Here is a 23566-nt window from a genome sequence, read left to right on the forward strand (position 1 = left end):
TACCACAAAATTTCAGTAGCAACAAAAATATACTCGTATATTATAGGAATGTAAATTTTTCCCTCAGAATCTGAGCAATCCCGCTTAAATAATGATTTGTGTTTCGATTTGGCATCAAATCGCCTGTGCATTGCAGACATATGTGCAGGACCTGATTGAGCAGGAATTCGATTCGTTGTACCAGTTGATTGTCCAGGAGCGGGGCCACATCTACGTCTGCGGCGATGTCACAATGGCCGAGCACGTGTACCAGACCATCAGGTAAGGTTTGCTCTGCCCCAAGTTTGATTGCCTTCGTGTGTTTGTGCCGGGAGTGGGCCGGACCCGGATCTCCGGGGGTGGACCCTTTCCCCTGAGACACCATTGGGAGTTTTCTGTTTTCCAAAGCCCAACGGTCAGGTATTTTGCCATCGCTTGGCTTTTATATTTCGTTTCTCTGCCTCGCATTTTTTCAAAGCTACTGATTAAGTGCGTTATTGTGAAATAGGGGCTGTCTCAATCCATACACACAGGATATTGCATAATGGCGCTGTCCTTGCGGATGGATTTCAATGGAAATGTGCCCGTAGTATTAAGCGGTTTAGTTTAATTGAAACCAGGGCAGATAAGACTGTCGCATCTGTTGCGTCTGCTAATTGGAAATGTGCTTAGAGGAAAATACATATGCTTCCTTACGTAGTTCTTGTCATTATGAAGAGGTATAAATGATAAATAAGTGAGAGGTTATTCGGCGATTAAAGAGCACAGCCAAATGGGTTTTAGTACATCTAGCGAGTGTCACCAAAGAGACTTTAGAGCAATGGAGTGCAGCTTCCCTTTCAGCTGTCACTTTATAAATCTTGCAGCAACGTCCCCACAGATTACGTGCCATATTCCTGTGCGAATAAATAAACAGTTTTTCACAATTTTCCTGTATTTTCTGTACACACTTCAACCATACACTTTACCATATTCCTTTCTCTTTGGCAGGAAGTGCATTGCCGGCAAAGAGCAGAAAAGCGAGGCGGAAGTTGAGACATTTTTGCTAACACTGCGAGTAAGTATCCTTAGCGGTATAATGTTGAGCTTTAGCTATAAATACCGTCAGTGGAGGGCTTTCCGCCCGCCACACTCGGCGTATGAGCAATATTTCCCAGCTAGCACGAAAATAGTTTTGAACAATGTAGTGTAAACCAACATATGATGACAGCGAATCTACATACATTGTGTTGCACTGCTCTTTCGATTTTCCACAGGACGAAAGTCGCTACCACGAGGACATATTTGGCATCACGCTGAGAACCGCTGAGATACACACAAAGTCAAGGGCCACGGCCAGGATACGGATGGCCTCCCAGCCCTAAGGATAGATATTCGAACTAATCAAAATAGGAGGGTGACATATCCACATAAGAGAGGAGCAGCAAGCACTTATCCTTTTTTTCTTCCATATTCAAATGCAATTAAATATTGTCGCTTTGTTCATTACATATTCGTATGGATAACGTTTAAATAACTTACATTTTATTATTGATTCTAATGTACAAATCAATTCCGAAATCAAAATCTAAATGTTGAAATATATTTCAAATAAACGAACCGAAAAAGCATTTCATCAAACCGTTAATAGAAGGAAAAGCGTGGATTAGTCAAATGCAATTTCCAGTTTCGGCTCTAAAGTGAGGGCCATTGGCTAAGCGGCTTAAACTGGCTGAAGGGAAATGGAAATTGGACGATTGGCAAATTGTGCAGAAAATGCAATTTTTAAAATAAATACTCACTTTTTTTTATTGATTTTTTTCATACTTCATTTCCCCGATTGCCCCGATTGGTTCAAGACAGGGAATATTACCAGCTCGGCAATGCCAGACTCGAAAATAGGCGATTCATATATATGCACGAGTATTTACCTTCCGTAATACGCTTTACACTATGCATACAGAAAAACTAGCGCTACCGTGGGTCTAATTCAGTTGATTTTAATTAAATTGATTAAATAGATACAATAGATACGAATTATTTTCAGGAGATTGCACTCATACTTTGGACTAATTTCATGCAATCACGCATTGAATTCACATATTGAACTTACAAAAATGAACATATTAGCCAAATGAGGCGCAATAATTTCTTGCTAAAAGCATGGGGCCCCCACCGGGAATATTTTCATCAATTAGAGTGTTTTCTTATCTCAGGCCCCAGTGCATCTACAACTTGGTGGCTGCGCCAACATTCCGGTGGCTGTCTGCGGTTTCAAAGCGTTAACAGATTTGTACCTTGTGCGAAATTCTAAACATCCACATATCCACATATCCACATCCCAACTTCGACCAAAGGGGCTCACCGCTGTCCCACCAAGCGACTGTGACTAGGTGGAGTATCTGATTTCAATGCTGAAATTGAATTGTGAACGCTGCTTGGCTTCTGTTTGATTTGTTCTTGTTTGCGTGCACATGTAGGGTATGCTGGGTATGGGAATACCCGCCATTTGCTTGGCGCACGGGTGTTTGCGCTTTTATCTTGCCATATGCTCGAAAATTGCCCACGAAAATGGCGCGTTTCGGTTACCATTTATATTTGTTTATATGCCAACAGCGCGGAAAAGTCAGAAATGCGTTGGAAATCGCTAGAAACCGTATTGGGGTACAAAAAATATGAAACAAATAGGCTTGGCTTATCCATTCTATATAGGAAAGTCTATTCATGGAATCTAAACAGCCAAAAAGTAATTTTTGAATAATTGGTATCGTGGTGTTCGAGCCACTCTAACGATGGGTTTTTACTTGTTTCATTTAGAACGGCGATTTTTGTTTCTTTTTTAACGGAAATTTCTACTGCTGTGAGTAGTCGCGGTTTGACTTTTGATTGACATTTTCCCCGTTTTTTTAAGATAAAGCACGCGTATATCTTTCAATCAACTCAGCCTCCTCTCATATTTCAGGTTTAGACATATGTCAATGGCAGAAACACAGGAAACTGATAGATATTGCTTAGGAAATTGAAATGGAAAGGTTTAATGGACGTTTTTGCCAAAAAGTAAAAGCTTTGGATGCTACCTATTGATGCAATCTAAAGTTCACAAATCATATTTAATACCTCATCGGTTATTTTTATATTCATATTGACAATTATTAACATTTTGCCTACATTGTAGCACTAGAAGGTGTATTAAAGACGATTCGCACATTTCATTGACCTTTTGCTTGGTTGCAACATCGTCACCCGACTTAACTTATGCAAATTCGGAGGAAATTGATAAAGTCGCGTGGCTAAAAAGAAAAATGCACGAGTTTCTGCTGAATTGGGTTCGAATGACTCGTCTGCTGACCGCGCCGTAAAATCAGTAAAGTTTGCTCTTACCAACCGAAATGCGATTGTAAAACTCTGCAGAAATGGTAATCGTAAACTGATGTCAATGGCTTATTGGGTTTTTTCGAACTGCAAATGAAATCACCTGATCTTTTTTACCCAGAACATGAGTCAGCGAAAGCCAAAGGGACTTGTGTTAATTGTGCGGGTAAGCCCAGATTAACAAATGGAATGCAGTTCTACCATGGCACGCGTCTTACTTGCCAAGTGACCAACATTTTGGCTATTAACCGGCTCTGGCCTCGCTTCGAAGACACTCCATTTCATGGATACACTCTCGATTCGGAATAAATCTACCGACTTTCAACGGGCAACCTCACAACAACCACCGTTCAGATGCCCCGGGTCCCACCAACATTCCTGGCATAATTTCGTGTGTGAGTAAGCAAACGAGTTCGGGAAAAATTAGACGTCATGGGGCAGCTTCGGTTGCCGCTGGCAACAAAATTGGTGGGATTCACTCGAAGAGCTGTCTGGTGAGTGCACACAGACAAAGTGCAAAGTCGGGCTCAGCGAGGAAATTGGAATTTTTGGTAATCCCAGGACGACTCAGCACGTCTGAAGAATGCCTCTGGCGAAGGCCTGGTTCTGAGTGGGCTAACGAACGCAGGTGAGTTAGGTTACCTAAACAGGAACAATCAAGGCTAAAGAAATCGAGTAAACAATATTTTTCATTAGTCATTCCAATCAAAATTCGTATATTCGCCATAAGAAATTCCCAGCGGAAGCAACATGTTGCGAACAGTCCAGCAACACGCAAGTTCACTTTTGCCGGCTCGAAGTTTCGACTTCGATCCTAAGTTCGTTTCGAACTTAAATCAGCGCAGACTCGGACGGCTCAAGCTCAGAGATGCTCCACTTGAAAAAATGGCTATAAGCGAGCTAGGCCTGTTCTTGATCAAATTATTTCACATTTGTATGTAAGCGTATTTCTTTATTTTTTATCATTTTATTTATTTTATTAATAGTAAACTTCGTCGCAAGAGGAGAAAATTTATGAGCGCAGAAATAGTTGAACATTGTTAGTATCTTTTAATAACGCTTTCCAATAAAAAAGAATGTTGCTGTTTATAAAATATAACTCATCTCTTAACCGATATTTTCAAATCAATATGGTATTTTATTGGGTTGCTGAACGTGCATTTTTCGACCGAAAACAGCTGGCTAGAAAGGCGCTAGCCCGCCATCGCCGTTCAAGCCTAACATTGCGACTTGAACTTGCCGCCGTTCGAAGATGGGGCGTGCATGAGGGGCGTGGCGGGTTGGGGCGGGGAGGGGAGGGGCAGGTGTGCGAGCGAGCTTGGTTACCGCCGACGGCTGCAACAACAAAAGGCAAAACATCGCCACTCTGATGTCGATTTTTTTGTCGGGCCGCGCTTCGTTTATTTTAGTTAGTAACGAGATTTCGAGCGCTCAACGTTGACGTCGCGGTTGAAAATCGAAAATCGGCCAAAGGCGGCAGAAAGCTCACATAAGTTACAGTGCGTACTGCCTACGGTGAACCCACTGCGTCGGTGAGCGTGCGACTGTGTGCGGGCGCAGACATGAAGTGAATAAGAAATTGGAAAAGCACTAAAACATAACATATATGTAAAATATATATTCGAAAAAAAAAGAAAAAAGAAGTCAAAAACGCAAAAGAAAACGGCAAGAAACGTGGGTAAGGCCAAAAGCGAGGCAAAAACCGTCTAAAAAGCAGCAGCAACAGCAACACCACCAGCTCGACGCTAATCAGAAAATATTTCTTTAAGCCCATCGCGCGCCTCAAATCGAAAAAGCGCGAAATATTCACTTCGGCCCCAAATGTAAGTGTCTGCATGTGCAAGTCGATATGTGCCATATGTGGCCAACATTGTACAACAAACCAGGGGACACTTGTAGTAATATATTGCAGTGGCAACAAAATAATGCAAAGGTTGTTGATAGTCGGTTGCCAAGAGTGAAATTATTGAACAAGAAATCCGTTTCCATCCACGAGGGTTTGCTTGGTGATTTGGGCCCAGCTAAACGGGGGAAAATGCGCCAAAATATTTACGCGCCGTAAATATTCAGTTGTGCTGCCATGGCCAAGGATATATAGCCCATTGCAGTGGTTCCAGAAAAATATCATATTATGTAGAGGATATTTTTAAGAATTATTCTAGCAAGTATTAAAAGTAAATTCATGAAAAAATTGCAGGCAAGCAGAAAGTGAAAAGAAACAGCTGAAACTAAGTAAAAGCTGACTTCAGGAGGCAAAGTGGCAAGTTGAAACTAAAAACTGAGACAAAAAACCCTAATAGATCAGCGAACCTATGAATGATAGAAAATTCGAGTGAACGTGAACAGAAATTGTTGAAAATAAAATTTGTTTAAGAGCTGCGGCTCTTAGCAGATCACATTTCAAAGAAATACTTGAAATATGTTTACCGCTTACCCACACTTCCTGTGAATTTGCGAAGCTGTTCGAACAAATCGTATGGTTAATTCGCAGTAAGTGAAGGATGATGTGTCTATGCGATTGTTTTGATTCGTATACCCAACTCATAGTTCAATTACCTGTTCAATACCCCTGATGGCAAACAATTGAAACGCTCCTGAACTATGCACCATTATTGCTAGGTATTGCTCTTTATTTCTGTGTACTTTTTGGCGTTCACAAATTGTTTGGATTTTGAGCGGCGGCGGTGACTAAGTGCTGATTTTTACGATTACAGGTGTTTGAAATGTATTCATAATTTATGAGCGACTCTGCTGCTGCTGCAACTGATGTGTGTGGCAGATGAAATAAAGCCATTTGACAGCGGCCCAGACCTCACAAGGTTCATTGCTACTCGTCACTGTATTTTTCCCCCAGTTTCATGTAGGCTTGCTGTATAGATAATAAACATTAAGCCTAATGGCATTGTCGCTGGGCTATCCAGCTACCAGCTACCAACTACCAACTACAACGGGCATAAGGCGAGTAAATCAACAATAAACAAATGGCAAGCCACGCGTGTCTGCCTTTTAGCCGTGGCTTGTGAACTTTTCTTGTGGGTTTTTCTCCTTTTCTTATTTTTTCCGTTTTTTTCCTCTCCTGACAGCTTCTATAGCGTGTTAATTCAGACGGTATTGTATTGAAATCTTGTTCCTCAATTTTTGGCACATTCATTTGTGCGGCTTCTGGGGATTCATTGCAAATTAAGCGTCGCTTCTTGCCGATTATAGATATTTCGCAGCTCGTTGTCGGTGGGTCGGTCATGCGGCACAAAGTCAGCCGTAAATAAATTCGCCTATTAAGGCCGCAATTAGTTGATTTAAATTATTAACTTTGGCTCTCTAATGCGCCCGAGGTTCAAGGTTAAGGATGGCCATTTAGATGAATTGTGAGTGCCCGAAGTTCGTACGTACGAATAGGTATAAATCATTCAACTAAATGCATGCGAAATCTTTTGTCCGACCGCGTAGAGCGTTGAGCGTTGAGAATTATTATAGAATAATTTCTGTTACGTGAGATTAAGCCATATGCTCCGACGAAATCGCGTGCTGATGATAGTTCGACGATGTATTATTTTATTTCTACCCCACTGTATATCTTCCACGTGCGCAAAGGCAGCTAGCCAGGTTGTCAACAGTATGTAGATGAGTTAGCTGCTGAGTTTTAGAGTGAGAATTTTAAGTACGCGTATTCACTAGGCATAGTTCCCACATACATATGTGTCTGATAAACTTATGCATTTATTTTGCTAAACTGGGACTTCCTGCTGCCTGCTGCAAAGTGAAGCCGCCACAAAGAAGCTCGGCAAATGAATGAAATATATGGCTAGCACATAGCTGTTGCCACTTTAGATACAGCCACTTCATTCATAGGCAAATACTAAAAGGCAACCATGCCAAACAAACCAAACACGGTGCACGAATGGCTTGCAAAACGGCCAAGACGAGGCGACAGCGAAGAAGTCGCAAAGTGCAAAAAATCACTTAGCGCATTTTAACAACGCTCATTACCAATTTGGCAGAAGAGGGGCACTTGGGCCCCGCCCACTGCCCACTGCCCACCGCCCTCCGGCGCCCACGAATTCGGCACGTGGACCCATTTAAAGTAGTGCAGACAGACAATAAAACCAAAATCGCGCATATCTCCAATATATAGCCAAAAATATTTGTGAATTTTTATGAATGAAACGCAAAATGTGTTGAATTTGAATTGCCTTCGCCTTCGTCTTGCCATTTTTTCGATCTGTTTTTATTTGGATTTTGTATGTTTTTTTTTTTTTTTTTTGCACACATTGCGTGGCATAGGAGATATGTACATGGCTTGCATGGCTAAATAATAATGAACATTTTTCAAAGACTTAAGCCTCTTACGTACCAAGTCTTTCAGTGGCTCAAAAGCCCGTGGATCCGCAAAAAAAAAAAAAACCGGCAAAATGCAGCAGATTAACCAAGTCGGTGTTACTACCTGCACATATGATTTTCATTTAATTGCCACGCACTTCATAAAAAGTGAAAACATAAAATGCCATAAGCATTTAAGCCTCGTAAATAAATAAGGCAGAAATGGTTTTACACTCAAGTGTTTTTTTTTTTCGCTGACTCTATATTAAATCAATTAATTTGTTGCACATTGGTTACCAGGAAACGAATTCACATTTTATTTTTTCCTACGTCACAATTGGCTTTGAAAAATACCCAGTTGCCCGATTCATCTGGACATTCGAATGAATTTACTGAATCTCAATAAATGTCAAATATTGAGTTTTTTCCTTTGACAGTTTTTTGCCCAAAAACGTAAGGTAAATAAATGCAAAAAACTTTTAATGATAGGGAAACAAATAACGACACTAATGGCGTCCAAGAATCAACCGATATGCCTGTGTTCGGATAAATTAAATAGATTTGTTTGCTTACTTTATTAAAAGTTCATTGGTTTACATTTAAGATTGCAATGGAGCCCTGCAACGAGTGTCGTTTATATCTTAAAACATAGTGCCCCTCGACAAGGTAAGCAGTTGTATACAAATACCTGTGAGTGTTTTTGCTAAGTTTGTTCAAGATGACTTAACCAGCGTCTTTCAATTTCCGGTCGCAACTTAATGTGTTTTTAGCTGACTCATTTAACATATTTTTGAAGAGAGTCGGTAGGGAAAACCTACGTAGCAGATGCAAAAATTCTGCAGAAGGGACTTTAAACAAGATTTATTCAGTTTCGGCTGAAATTCATGAGCACACAAATGCATGGCGTCCACATGAACTCAACGATAAAAATTTCACAAGTGACTTGAGCCGGGCTTTGTTTATATTTTTTTGGGCGAAACCTGTTTCCATATATTTGCTCGAGCCAAAAATCATAACAAAACATCAATATTTTATCGCCTGAAAAAAGATGGGCAAGCAAACATATTATTGTAGGAAGTTTTTCGGCTTAGATCATTTCGATCAGGGGGAACAGGAACAACTGAGCGAAGTAATTCTGCCAAAATGCGCATCAAATTACACGAATGTGTGGCGCCATTTAGCCAGCATTGAAAATGCCACAAAAATAATTCAATATGGGCGCCCATCAACCTTCGTACGTGTAGTTTTAATTAATTTGCTTTCGGAAGCACAAATATTGAAAATCGCCCAGGTGCCCTCAACAATTTCGAAGCGTGTGTAAAAATTATTTCGCATGTGGCGGCCTCATTTTGAAATGATATTGAATATCGATCCGACGAACTGGGCTGTGTTTGTCCAGCCCCATTTTGACTCATCCGTATTTAGTTTCGGGTTTTTTCTCGGCAATACTATTTATTGCCGGCATTAATCATCTGCTCTATAAAGCCGCAAATAATACATTTTCGTCTGGGGCGACTTGTTTCGTCTCGATTTTACGGTGCTTTTCGGGCTATTTATGAATTCCCATTAAGCTAAATGCTCAATTAGCGCTAAGGCGTGATATTTTGGTTAATCAATGTCGGCTGAATGCATAAAATATACTTTGCGATAAGGGTCGGGAACAACTGCGCTATTTCCTGGCAGTTGGACACCGAGTGCGGGAAATACTAGTTCACTGGTAAACCAGTGTCCCAACTTGACAATAACAAACTAATAAACAAATTAGGGATTGTATCCTGTAAGTTTAAAGTAGTCTTAGGCTGGTATCCAATGTAGCGAACCATTCTTTTGACAATCATTACTTGCAGTGAAGTTTCGCCTGCAGAAACTTGGTTCCAAGTAAATTCTCCGCACTGCAAGTTGTTGATTTTCGGTGCTTTTTGCCCCTTTTTGTTGCCATAGTATCCGCATGTAGGCGAAGTGCCACAAAGCTGTTGTAAGTATCTGCTGGATACGAAATTTATAACAGGGCGCAGGAAAACTTTCGAGCTGCCCCAAAACCCCGACATCCTTCACCTTATCGCTGCCCGTGTCCAAAATCGTAGTTACAGCAAAACAAGCGTAAACAAAAACCTTTAACGACAGGCGGTCGGAACAGGGGTAAATATTCATGCACAATTTGCACTTTGAGGCGGCGACTACTTTACATCACATTTTTGTGTCAAATCAGCGCGAATTTGAAGGCGTTTAGACAGCCCGCCCCGAACTGAAGACGAAGTGAACGACCCACGGATTCGGCTGGCACATGTAAGCCAAATTGGACAGCCCTCTTGGCCTTTCGTCTTGCCAACTTGCCGCCGCTCTTGGCTCTTGGCTCTTGGCTTTTGGAGCCCCCGGATGGCGATGTGGCGGCTAGTCGCAAAATGCAGAGCACACATTTTAAACAAAATGTCGAGAATGGAACGTGGCGCTGACACAGGCGTGCTCCGAAATGGAGTCATTGTCTTCAGCTAAGGGGTAGTAACGTCAAATAGTCGAAGCCAACTAAGGAAGAAGGGGAGCCCGGAAGTTGTACCTCATTGGTTATATTAGTTAGCCATTTCAGCGTGTTCCGCATTAGCTTTGGTTATTATTTCTATGGCAGCAGCACAAACATCCAATTTAACTATAAGAACTGAGTAGCCTATAATAGTTATACCATATACAATACCTTATACGCGTCTCCTAGGATTGTAGCAATTGCTATATATTCTCCCATATTTTAACAGATTTTTTAAATTGTGTCCTTCAAAATGGCTTGTGTCCTGTCACACACCCCATGGCTTTATCTATTTTACCTTCCCCCACCAGTGCTGTGAAACAAACTTTATCGATTCCAAGCGCAGTGTGCATCCTGCCCTGCCCGTCAAGAATTATTCAGGAAATTCCGCACACATCCTGCGAGCCTCGTCCTTTGGGCTGTCAAAATGAAATTCGCATACGGAAACCACAATAATTGCTGCCATAACACTTGCTCTGCCGTCGATGACAGGCGGCAACAAAGTTGCTCGTTTCGTTGGCATTGGGTCGGTTGATTTTGTTTCGTATTTGGGTTTTTTTTTTGTGTATTTTAGTTATTGGCCGCTTTACAACTTGCACTGCACATTTTTGCGGCTTGGCCATCAACTCGTTTTTTGGCCTGGCAACAAGTTCAGAGGAAGCGGCGTCCGGAACCCAAAAAGTAGCGCATTGCGAAAGTATCTGAAGTCCGAAATCTGTGTATCTGTGCCGTGGCCCACATTGGCTGCCTATAATTGAATTCCCACGAATCACAATTTCACCCCAAGTTCAAGTTGAAGCTGCGGCCATAAGACTGCGACGGGAAATGCCGCCCAAATTAGATAAACATGTAAATGATTATTGACACAAAAAGGCTGCTTCGACGGCATGAATAAATTCAGAATGTGTAATGTGCATATGAATAATATGAAAAGGACACAACTGGCGACACAAATTGACGTTTTATTTGCCTTTCACCTGATGACAGACGACAGCAGCCAGACAACCGAGAAAGGACCCCAAAGGAAGGGAGGTGGCCAAGAAAACCCAGACCCAGACCGAGATTCAGACCCAAAGCCAGAAAACCTCAACGCAATAAAGCAATTGGCCGAATTGGTGTTGGGCCAACAACGAAAGTTGCCGGGATGCGGCTTTAAGATAGAAATGTATCTGAATGTGGCGGCGGAACAAGGGTGGATGCTTCATCGAAGATACATTAAAAGTTCGCTCTCCCGCTTTGAATTCCGAAATGTGAATGCACTTTTGTCGAACGTGACAGGTTTTTGTTGCTCCACTTTTGTTTTCTTGTCTTTTGTCTTTTGTTTTTTGGTACATTTTTCGCTGAGCAGCAGGAAGAAATCGAGCGCTTGGGTTTATTGACTTTTTGACTCACATTAAATGGTCTTAAATTCCTGAAAACTTTTAATGCGATAGCTTAGCTTAAGCTGACCGACGATGACTTACTGCAGCTTAATGAGGATCACTTTGAATGAGCAAAGTTAAGGTAAGCGTTTAAGTTATCGCAAAAAAGCTGAATAAAGCGAGTATGACAAAAATGAATTTTTTGGCCAGGAAGTTCTCGATGTTTCCAGAAGCTAACTGGGTCAGCCAACGAAATTAAATGATTTCATATTAATGGTTTTATTTGCTGTGATTAACTCGCAATTTTCCCCGATTTTGGCAGGCACATTAAATAGGCGAAATTACATTTTAAGCCATCACTTAAACAAGTCACGTGCGTGGAACAGGGTCGATTATGGCTTACCAAGGGGAGGTTATACCAAGCACAACAGCCCAATTCAGTAATATCAATTAAAATCGGAAATGGCATAAATAAATCCAAATGCGTGTGAGGTCACCGCTGCTCCGACTTCCTTTAACCCTGTAATGACCCTTCAATCAGCGGGTCTGTGCGTTTGTCAGTTGGTTGGGAATCAATTGCCGGGGGCTGTCAAATTAACATTATCTTTTGTTACGAATACGTTTTGTTTGGCCAAAAGTGTTTCATTGATTGCCCGAATTGCTAATGACAGTCAGCCGTTTGGATTCCGGTGGGACGAATATAAAGCAAGGGCTGGCAAGTCGTGCGTGGTTTCCCTGAATTTTGCCAAATTAATATTAAAACATCACATCTTCTTCTTGGAAGCCAAAGGTTCCCAAGCAAAACGTTCCGCAGAACAACATTAAAAATAATCAAGTCAGGCTTCCTCTTTTCATTTTGCATAAAATCTTTTTGAAGAGCATTTTAGGTTCACTGCGAATTCAAGAAATAGCTTGATATCCTTTCACTTCGTAGAATGTCAATGCATTTTAAAATAATTCCCCACAATAATTGGTTCTAATGAAATGCACTGTGATTTAATGTAGTTGTTACCTCGGAAGCATTTAATTTGCCAGAATTTCATGGACCGACTTTGTGCAGCAACCACACCTGCCGGCATTTAAATGCAATTAAGTTCTATGCCCATATACGATCCCCGGCGATCATGTGGGCCTGGAAAGCTAACTGGCAATTATTCATGTAACAGGCCAGACAGGCCGAGATCGTGCTAAAAATAAAGAAGAATGCATTGCGAGTACGCGCCAGCCACTCAATCCCCGCCAGCCACTTAAGGGCAATCTTCGCTTATTATGGGAATAATAGAGACCCGCCTGGGGATCTAACATACTGAACGAGTCGAGTGGCGGCGGCTGGTGGTCAGGAATAGAATAGAGCAGGCGAAAGCGACGCATGTGCTCCACTAAAAATAGACGCAACCATTTTCCAACCGGCCCGATACGCCACGATGATGGCCCATAAACGCGTAGCAGCCGGCCAAGGAGCTGGATGCCAAACTGCTGATTGACATAAAAGAGCAAGTGGAGTTGTGAAAATAGGAAAATAAAACAGAGAGTAGTCCGTGCAAACTGGCAGCAGTTATGCCCAAGAAGATGAATCAACATTCCGAGCGGTCAACGTACCACGTTCAGGAATGGCACGCCATCGAGGATGCAGCTTCTGCTTCTGCTTCTGGTGATTCGGTTGATGATGATGATGGTGCTGGTGCTGGTGCTGCTGATGGCCAGATGAAGATGGCAACCTGCGGACATGGCTCCATAAACACAAAGACATCCAGCCAATGGGCAATGCATCGAAAGAGGCTGCTTAAGCGGACCAAAAACCCAGGCAGACGTCCGTCTCGCGAAGATTAGATGCACTTGAAACGAGTGTAGTTGGACATGCAGTCAGTAGCTTAAATTCAGGAAGATTGACATTTTAATTAGGCTGCAAAGAAAATGGCATCTCTTATATACATGTTATGAATAAATCTCAATAAAACCTCTTGAGATAGTTGCTATTGTTCAAAAGATGCTATTTATATTTCAATTTCTGATATCGCATCGATATTTCAATATTTAGTTGGTCCTGAATGAAGAGAAGAAATGGATGCCGGCCACCAGGTAGAATACCTTTGATAAAGGGTATGCGGCAGGCAAAATTGAGCAAAGATGCCAGAACGTAACATTAAAATAAACGCGCACAGATAAATCTTGGGCAGGAGGAGTGGATCGAGGGCAGGGCTTCCAGTTCCCAAGTGCCAGAGTTCCCGAGCTACTCCTCCTGCCCCCGGGCTCATCCGCGTCCTGGAGCAGCGAAAATGCAATCAAATGCGGTCCGTTGTCTGTGCGAATACGTGATGTCCAGGCGGCGGTCAGCTCGAGCATCTGCAAAATGCACGCACATCGCACATCCGTGAAATTCCTGAGTCGCTGCTGCATGTGCCATGCATTTACGTTGACGTTGCAATTACAACTGGCCAGATGGGAGAAGGAGCAGGAGCAGGAGCAGGAGCAGGAGCAGGAGGGGCCTCTCTTCTTGCGGACTCAGTTAGTCCAAAGCCCTTTCCTTTCTTTGGCTTTCTGTTGGCCATTCCCACGCCCAAGTTCAGTACAGGGAGAGAAAAGCAGGGCAACTGATTTTAGCTTGGATACTACTTCATTTTGGAGGTTTTCTTGTATCTTAGAAAATAAATATTTCTCAGTGTAACCAGCCCATCCCCCAGTCGTTCGGACCACTGCCTGTTTACTGTGTGATTATTACAGGCAGCGGGAAAATAACAGGCTTTCGCTTAGATGCCAGAAGCTGCTCCTTTGGCGCGGTTCAGTCACTCAGTGGACGACTGGCCTGGACTGGACTGCAAAGTGAGTTACTTAAGAGCTCGGCCGGCGGCTTCATTACAGTTCCTACAGTTCCACCAGTCCTCCAGTCCAACTGTCCAACTGTCCTCCGCTCGGGCACACAAACAGCCGAAGTGCCCTCATCTAAGCCCTCGCCCTGAAGTGAAGTGTAGTGAAGTGTCCTGGCCAAAGGCTCTTTCAGCAGGTCCAACAAGTGGTTGTCGCCGCATTGTGTATCAATTCTCGTGCCACCAGCCACCACAGACTGTCATCATGACCATTTCCCGGTTCCCCACTCCCGTCGTCAATTTCCAATCCCACAAATACATTCGAATTGAATGTGTCGTCGAATTAATTGCAGAGTTAAGGGCGATTAGCAATACCGTTGCCATGGCATCGATTTGAAAGGAAATTGTGCATCAATGTCTTGGGCATTAATTGGGGCAAATTGGAAATGCAATGCGGGCGAATTGAGTGGACAGCCAGCTGAAGGATATGCGCAGTCTTCAAAGTCTTAGTATAAATATTTATTCATTCAACTACCTATTTTACCACCACTTGCATTACAAAATTGAGTATCGAATAGCTTATTAGATTTTTCTTGATCACTAACTACGAGTCAAGATTGAATCTCTAGGAGAACCGGATGGGAAGGGGCTTCATCTTCGAGTTCCTAACGTACATGGAGAACTGTGGACCCTCCGAGTTTCCGTAGCGAGTCACCTTATCCACCTTATAGGCAGCCGGACCCGGTCCAGGTTTTACATCTCTATTGCGATCTATTCTGCGGCCGAAGGAGAACTGCGGTCCTTTTTGTCCAAAACTGCTGGGCAGCATATAGGCTCCAGGTCCAGGTCCTGAAAACATACAGACAGGATGTGCGTATTGTTGATGGGAGATTAAGGTTCCAACCTACCGTAGTTCCTAGACATATTTACAATTTCGCCAATTTCGACACCACTAATTTAATATCTATGTTTTGGACAAATAAAATTTTTGGGAGCAAAAAGGTATGTGTGCCGAGAGCAGTTGAATAATGAAATGAAACATAGCCATGTTAATTCTATAGTCAAACGACACATTGAATTCTCGGAGCATGTGATGAGTAAATATATACATATTTGTTGGGGGATGACCCATGGTTAACTTTAACCCGCCAACGAATAATCGCTTAAGCTAACTAACATTTAATGGGTAATGGGCAGCTGATGGGTTGTTGCACTTCCACATTGATTCACACGCCCTGATTGATTAAATATTTATTTATTTGCATAACTTTACACTCTGCTTTATTATCCGTAAATCAACAGCTATTTTCAACGCCCAGACATAAAAGACAGGGCGCCAGGGGGCAAAAAAAACACCCATGCTGATTAATTATTAACACCTAGGGCGTAAAAAACATTAATTAACTTTTATGCACACGCCACAGTAATTAATATTTAATTTGCCTCAAATCGTACAGCGTTTTGCATTGTTCTATTCGTTGCCGGAATTCGATTCACAGTTTTCAGTTGCACACTAATAGTTTTTTTATCTGATGTATACGATGTATCTGGCGAATACGCTCTACGTTAATTTACATAAAGCCGAATTCTCAGGCTAATTTTTGGCTGACAAATGGCAAATTCTTGTAATTTTATGCGTGTCCAATCCGATTGAAATTAAAGCGTTTTATCAAATTAGGCTTTTCGCATACCTCGGGCCACTAAAAATGTTAACCGTTAACCAAATTATGTTGGCATGAAATATTCATGGCATGTGCGATATAAATCACTTATCATAAAATATTTAACATCTTTATTGTGTTAGTCAAACGCTGTTAAGAATGCGAAAAGTAGATAGATGCAAATTTGCGGGTTTTGATTGGCCGAAGCTCGTTCGTTTAAATTAATGGGCGCTTTGTGCTGTTTTAACAAAGTTTATATAATAATAATTCAAAGTGCAGGAATCCTCTTTAAAAGCAGCATTGTTTAAAAAAGTGATGTTTGAATGCTGGGCTCACTCTTCAACTTTAATTTGGGGGTCAGTGATCACGTTTTACTAGCACGTTGTCACTTTTCAATTGACTTTTTCCAATTAATACGCTTTGCAACAGTCGCCTTGACCCATGAACTCTTCCTTTTCCTTGTAAACTTTCGCCAGAAACTTATAGCAAATTGGTCAGACATTTTTCATACTGAAAGTTTCTGGCTGATGCAGCAGACTTTGCATAAATTACGGAAAATCCATAAAACTTTGGCAATGCGTGGCATTTAGCCAATAAACTCGACTTTAATAATTAAAATTTAACTATTAATTACCAATTTCGCTTCCATCTGGCCTTGCAGGAGCAGAATCCACAGAACAGGGAAGCATTCGGAGGCATTCCAGCCGAGTGTCCGCCTCGAATTTCATCGGAGGAAGGATTCCGGAACAGCTCTGCAAATGTCTGGGAAAAAATGCAATAATAACCAACAGCGACGAGGTCGTCGAAGGCGCACGGATTTGGGGAATCTGCTGGGAATCCGTGGGTCCATCAGCCTGGCTGCTTTGCTCCTGACCATTTGCATGGTCCACACGTCGACTGCCGGTAAGTGTTGAAAGCTGAAAAACTAATAAAATTCCGTTATGAGCCAAATGGCTGCACAACTGACAGTGCCAGAGGGGGTGTCCAAATGCCAATTGGGGGGATCGGGGCACTGAGAGCTGACAGCAACATGCAGCAGACACGACACACAAGCCTCAATTAAAAGCACATCAATAACACTCGCCTCCCACTGCAACCACCCATCCGCCCATCTGGCAAGCCACCCAATCTGCCCGGTGATTCCCCTTCAATTGGCACTTGGCGTGCCAGTTTAGCTTGAGGGTCTGGTTCCTGTGATTCGGATTTTGATTTATTTAACAATTTAGCAACAACATTGGCCATGTCGCAAGCTGTGACTGCGCCTTGCTTTACATTTGGTTTTTCACTCGCATTCGGAGAGGAGTTTTTCCTCTCCACTGCAAGAGGAAAATATTCGAGACTGTGCAGCTCGTTTTGTTCCATCGAAGGGGGGAAATTACAAATTGATCGGGGCAAGGCAGCCAGAATGACTCAAGCTTGTTCACTGCCCACGAAATGGGAAATGTGGCGAGGGGAACACATATTTTAATATCACATAGAGATACTCATTCACGAAGGCCAACATAATTTTTCAGTAGTTAGATTATTAATTCACATAGACACTTTGAGTGTTCGCATGTCCACATGTATCCCCAATAAAGCGAATTTCGGATCCACAACCGCAGTAGCCCCAAAGCATGCAGTAGATGGCAAAACAACGGGCCAAAATAAACTACTCGCCGTAGTTTGGAGGGAAATTAACACTAGCCGGCATTAGCTCGCTTTGGGGCACTGTTCTCGCAGCCAAAACAAACATGGAGCAAAGTGGCCAGAGGGGAAAGCGAAATGCTAGCCGGCTTTGGGCGCTTAAAAGTCTCCCGGAGGCCAAGTTTGGAAAGCGCTTTAATGGCTAAGCTGCGTTTAGGCGTCAGATTTTGTGTTGCGACAGGTCCACACCCCGCCCATAAATTTAACTACGCCCCGTTTGTCCTTTGTATTTTACCAGCTGTTTAAACATTTTTGCTAACTCGGCCGTTGTTACGGGCCATACCCCGCAATGGGTAAGGGTATGCACGTTCTGATGTCAGCCAGTCACGTTTTTTAATGCAATACAAGCTTGTAATCAAAGTTCGCTGTTATAATTTTGTAACGTATAAGGAACAAGCTTATCTCTTCAGTAATTTAAACAAAAAACACAAAAACACTACTAAATATGAAATATCTTTTTTTAAATTATTGTAAGGTTTCCATATTCGTTGTTTCTCATCTTTTTCTGGGTGTGAAAAACACGGTGCGATAATCTCGACCCATTTGAGCTCTGAAGTTTTTTTGGAGCTCTTTGCCACAACGAGCCGCCAAATGAGGCATCCCAGGACGAAGGGCGGGAAGAGCGGATGTGCGGATCCTGGGGTTCCCCGGACTAGCACTCGCGAAAGTGGCGGATGCGGCTTTTGCATGTGTTTGCTTGGCAGCTGCAATTTTCGTTGGCCATTTTACACGCTCTGCTTGCCAGGACTTCTGTGCGCAGTCCCCAATGAAAATGTTCAAGTTCAGCGCTGTGCTAGCGAAAAAAGTTAGCGAGCTTGGCCACAAAACAGCGGTGTGGCCTAGAGTGCATTTTTTTAATCAGGACTGCTTAAAGTTAAATGGCCAGTGCAGAATTGCCCACTTCATCCAGCGAATTAAGTGTGGGTTAGGCAGTAAATCCGAAAACGGCCTAACAATAAGGTCGAATGGTTTCTGGTCAAACGGCACGAAATTAATTTTAATTTTTTATGTGCACCTTTTTAATTTTCAATTAGTACCAAAGCAAGGGCTCAAATCGTTAGAAATGGAATTTACCGGAGGCCAAAGGGATAAGGAAGTTATTATTGCTTAAATACACTTTCACATTTCTATAGTTCGAGCCTGCTAATTTAATAAGAACGAAGTGGTATAAATAAGCTTAATCAATGCTTGAAAAACTGAATTAAAATCATATAATCCATTAGGTTTACTCAGTTGAGTGAGGCCAGAAGTACCCAGTGGAAAAAAGAGTACAAGGGATAAACGGTCACGGAAATGCCTGATTCTTTTTAACTGCCATTTTACGAAGCTGGCAACAATTTGCGACAATAAACCGAAAACCAAAGCGAATAATGGCACTCAAACTCCAGTGAAGAGGCAGAACAAACCGAAATGCAAACAAAAGACAGGAGGAGCGATGAGAAATGGATGCATTTGGGAAAATCTGGTGAAGCCAAATCAAACACAGCGTTGGGGGGAAATAACCCTGTTTGTATTCTGTGTGCAGCAATCCTGGCCCCAGGACAATTGTCAAGGTGAAAAGGGGAAACAGAAAAAAGGGACACTATTCGATGGAATATAAAAATGAACTACTATTTTGCAATTTTAAGCACATTTCAGTTGCTGTGAAAAAGTCGTCAGCGTGTCGAAAAAAGCGATTTGCATATTTACACCTACACAAGTGCAAACATCACCCACACTCGCTCAGGCACACACAGATACTAACACACACAGTCACACACATAACTTGCATACAATAAATCTAGTGACGTCTCGAGAGAAAGACGTCACGTACAAAGAAGAGGTTGGCGAAAAGTAAGAGAAGCTGGATACGTTGCTTTTCCTGTTTCCTGCTTAAGTTCCTGCCCAGCTGTTGTTGTGTGGGAAATCCTTGCAGTCGGCGAGGATAGTTCCCCCAAAAGCCCCGAATGTCGACCAGAAGGTCCTTGCATCCTGCTCCTGCTCCGCTCACCGCAAAGTGACGGTGAAAAATCGTCGCCAGTTCACATGAAAATTGTCAGAGCGCTATTACGAAAATGAAAATGAAAATGAGAAGAAAATGAAAATCGAGCTCATCATGTGTATATAAAAATATATATTTCCCACTCCACGTCGACGGCATTGATAATGAGCACCACTGAGCGGGAAACGGAGAAAACTAAGCAACTGGATTTATATTCATGCGGAGTGCGCAGAAAAGTGCTTTGTTAATACTTTCGACGTGGGAATAGAAGACTTCCTCGAATAGCTTAGTCGGAATGAACTATAAAATGGGAGCATACAGCGAGTTACCGAAATTTAAAGGCACAGCCACCTTAAACTCGCCTTCTATAATTTTCCTACCAAGACATTGTGTTGTTATTTATCTAAAATTGAGCAAAACATTGTGCGCACAGTGTTTACAGCATTGAGCGACCAACCAAAACATGCCACTTCCTCCAGCCACCTTGTTTATTGTATTTGAGAAAAACATTTCCCTACAAAATACTCTGCTGAATTAAAACAATTCCCTCGCAATTGATTGACTCCGGACCAACCTACTCGCTTGTCGCCGCTGGAGAAGCAGACTGAGCATCGCAACCACATCATGTTCCCTATTAACTTGCATCCCGAACAGCAGGGCAGGCCCACATATTGTTACAGTGGAAACCCCACTCCGTGTTCCATGTCCATCCAACTTGGGCGTCTGTCACGTGGAACGGGGTAAATGGATAAATAACGATATGTTTACAGATGGCACCGGGCGAAGCGAGAAGTGTATGTGCATGTGTCGCTGATTTATATGCGAGTTTTTATATGCACAGTTAAGGTGGCACGTATCCGAGGGAAGATCCGACCCAGGAGACAACTCCTTTGGCAGTTGTCAGTTGCCTGTTGCCTGCTGCCGCTGCCGCTGCCGCTGCCTCGACAAACAAACAAATGCGGCGGCGTCTGAAGAATTTGTATGCAAACAAACGGGACACACGGCAAACACCCGGCAACTGGCAAACATGCAAACATGCAAGCAAACAAACAAGCACACGACAATGTTTTGTTTCAGCTGCGTGGGAATGGCAAACGTCTTCAAGGAGAGCCCGAGATTTTATTTGGCCTCTTTTTTTGGGGCTTTGGCTTAAAGCTTTAAGCAAATTCTTGGCCACACTTGAACTGCAAAACAGCAAATAGCTGCTCATTTTTAATGCATACTTCATAAATCCTTGTCATAACTTTGTTAGCCAAGTTGCGTTGCTGCCTCTTCTACGCCATCATCCGCCAGCTTCGCCCACCCATCTGCGCCTCGAGTTTGTCTTCTTGGCGTTGCGTATACGCAACGTTGGCCGCGCCACTGCAATTTTATGGCTTATGGCCACGCCCTCAACCGGGAAACTATTTATCTGACATTTATATGCAATGGCACTGCGGAAGCCATCAGCCATATTGCTCAGCTTTAGACCGAGAATCATCAATAAGCTGCGACATGGATCTCATGCCTATACATTTTTGTACTGATTAGTAAGACTGAGATACTCCGAGGTATCACTCTTTTGATTCCTTTGCTTTCATGGAGAGCAGCCTTTCATTCACACTACATAAATTATCATGGTCCACGAAGGACTCTTCAACTTCCACCAATTTGCCTCCAAAAGCGATTCAACTTCAATTAGCATTACAATGTCCCAAGTCTGGGAGATGCAACCTTTTCCGTAGCTTTGGCCATCAGTAGGCGAAAAAAACTCTTCAGCAAACCGGAAATATTTTAATTTCCGTCCCTGCTCCTCGCTATTTTTTGTTATATTTTTGTACAGTTGCCAGCTTCTAGGCGTTTCCGCTTTTAATTGCGGAGTTTCTTGTTTTCGTTTTACCCATTAAATTAAAGAAAATACTTTAAGCGGTTGCCAAACAGTAAAAGCCATCTGAGGGCAGAGGTTGGCAAATAAAATGCGAGCAAAACGCAGTGGAAAGTAGCGCTAAAATTTGCATAAAATGTTTTAATTCAGCCAACCGGCCAGGGATGTGGACATGCCCCATGCCCCATGCCCCATACCAAGTACCCCCTTGTCCTGCCCGCATTACGTCCAGCTTGACATTTTAAAGACAACAGCTGCCCCTCGCGGCTTAATTGAATTGTTTAATGGAGTCTTACGACAACAGAACATGCAGCGGAAAAAAATGCGAAAAAGGAGCGGAAACGAAAAGGAAAAATCAAAACGGCATAAAATGAAATGCGGGTCGAAAGCAGATGCTTTCACCTTTCCTTTCCTTTCCGGTCCACGGCCACTTTCTCCGCCCCGTTAATTTAACGCCACTTGGCAGTCGTAAAAAATGCCAACAAATTGTCGCCTTTGGTCAAAGGAGAAAAGTCCAACAAAGGGCCAGAAAAAAAGCCGAAAAAATCGAACCGAAAAAGAACCAGACACTTAAAAGGTAAAACGGATACATTATGATCATCGTTATCAGGTCCCCAGCTGTTATCAGCTTATCGGCCCGACTGCGCGCATTCAATTTGCCATTTTATTAACCTGTCTGAAAAACTACCTCCCTCAACTTCGTCAGGCCGCTGGAAAAGTTTCGCACAATGGCAAAAGTTAAATCTGTTCACATTATTCAAGCATTTACGTGGCCTAATCCTAGAAAAACTTTTGCGCCCCACCAGAAACCGACAGGCAATATTTATCCGTTTGTATTTTCCATTGATGCTCCATACAAACACTCGGCTGTGTGCCACTGGGATTTGCTGCCGAAAATGTATATATTTGTAATTTAAAGTTCGAGCACCATAACTATGCCGAAAGCGATGTAGTCACGTCTGGCAATAAAAATGAGTCCATACCCTTGGCATATGCAAACGGGCTAAGAACAGCTCTGGTTCAACGCGTGCCTGGCATTTCCCTCCAAGTGCTCCAGGTAATTCTATGAAGTTTCGCCATAACTTTGGCGGAAATTATTCGAACTGGATCGTAACTAAGTTTATCCTGGTCCGCAGCCAAGTTCAGAAGCAGAAAATCAGCTTTATTGCGGGTCCGCGGCTCTCATAGGTTTATTGTCTCAAGTTCACGTATTGAAAGTCCCAATAATGCATTTTAAAGACCATCAAGTGTGGAAATGCTGTAGCCAACCAGTTTACCTTTTGTCACTTAAAGTGCGCAAACAATCAGCATACTGGCCACAAATATGTACAAACCCCTAACTAACTGCCATAATACGTGCTCTAGATGCAGCAATAAACATAATAACCAGGGGAAAAGGGTCCTGTAAGGACAACAATGCCGGAAAACGGAGCTTCAACTTCGGTTTGACTTCGGGCCAGGTCAAATGGTTAACAGCAGCAAATCTGGGAAAACTTACAACCGACTCGGAGTGAAGTTTCCCCTCGCTGCTGCTGCTGCTGCTGCTGCTGTCGATGTAAAATTGTGTGTGAAATCGGAAAATTAGTCCCCAAGGAAGTTCGTCGCAGGAAAAGCCCCAATATGAACTGCGCTGCCGGTGACGATGGCACATATTTTTCGGGGGAGCTTAAAGCGGCTTTAAGTGGTCATGAGCACGCCCCGCTGAGCAGAATCTGGCCAGGACCAGGAATTGGACCACCCCGAATGGAACCAACTGACTCGGCATGTGGTTGTTGGATGAGTCTGCGGATTCCCTGTTTGTGTAATTGTTGGTTTCGGTGTTGTTTGCCCTTCCCATGACCAGTGGGCACACCGAAACTGTTGCTGTTTTCATAGGATTTTGGACGGAGAGCACCGGAATCCGGATGGAATACGTTGCTATTGGACGGGGCGTTGCTTGCGGCATGTGCCTATGAGTCCATTGAAATAATTGGCTGCTGTGTCCGAGTGAACTTAAGGTAGCTCGGTTAAAGGGAATGCAAATTTAGGTACTTAAGTGCAGAGG

General features: G+C 42.8%; 3 protein-coding genes across 3 annotated transcripts in view; 2 read left to right on the top strand and 1 right to left on the bottom strand.

Annotated features, from left to right (window-relative positions):
* LOC6542987 (nitric oxide synthase) overlaps positions 1-1587 on the top strand; it is a 33377-nt gene extending 31790 nt beyond the window's left edge. Inside the window, exons 17-19 of the mRNA XM_001969877.3 lie at positions 137-261; positions 970-1036; positions 1236-1587. Of these exons, the coding sequence (XP_001969913.1) occupies positions 137-261; positions 970-1036; positions 1236-1343 (300 nt within the window). The 3' untranslated portion in view covers positions 1344-1587. The remainder of the gene's footprint in view (positions 1-136; positions 262-969; positions 1037-1235) is intronic.
* A 3121-nt stretch (positions 1588-4708) lies between these two features.
* The window catches only part of LOC6542548 (flocculation protein FLO11), a 28874-nt gene continuing 10016 nt past the window's right edge, over positions 4709-23566 (top strand). Inside the window, exons 1-3 of the mRNA XM_026979187.1 lie at positions 4709-5008; positions 5100-5153; positions 16653-16894. Of these exons, the coding sequence (XP_026834988.1) occupies positions 5152-5153; positions 16653-16894 (244 nt within the window). The 5' untranslated portion in view covers positions 4709-5008; positions 5100-5151. The remainder of the gene's footprint in view (positions 5009-5099; positions 5154-16652; positions 16895-23566) is intronic.
* Positions 14835-15377, bottom strand: LOC6543255 (outer dense fiber protein 3-like protein 2). Its single transcript, XM_001969881.3, has 2 exons — positions 15239-15377; positions 14835-15179 (listed from the first exon to the last, which is right to left on the bottom strand). Exons 1-2 carry the CDS (start codon positions 15252-15254, stop codon positions 14956-14958), a joined length of 240 nt encoding a protein of 79 aa, XP_001969917.1. The 5' UTR covers positions 15255-15377; the 3' UTR covers positions 14835-14955.

Source organism: Drosophila erecta, unplaced genomic scaffold, assembly GCF_003286155.1.
Source record: "Drosophila erecta strain 14021-0224.00,06,07 unplaced genomic scaffold, DereRS2 tig00000055-arrow-pilon, whole genome shotgun sequence".
In the NCBI taxonomy this organism is placed as follows: Eukaryota; Metazoa; Arthropoda; class Insecta; order Diptera; family Drosophilidae; genus Drosophila; species Drosophila erecta.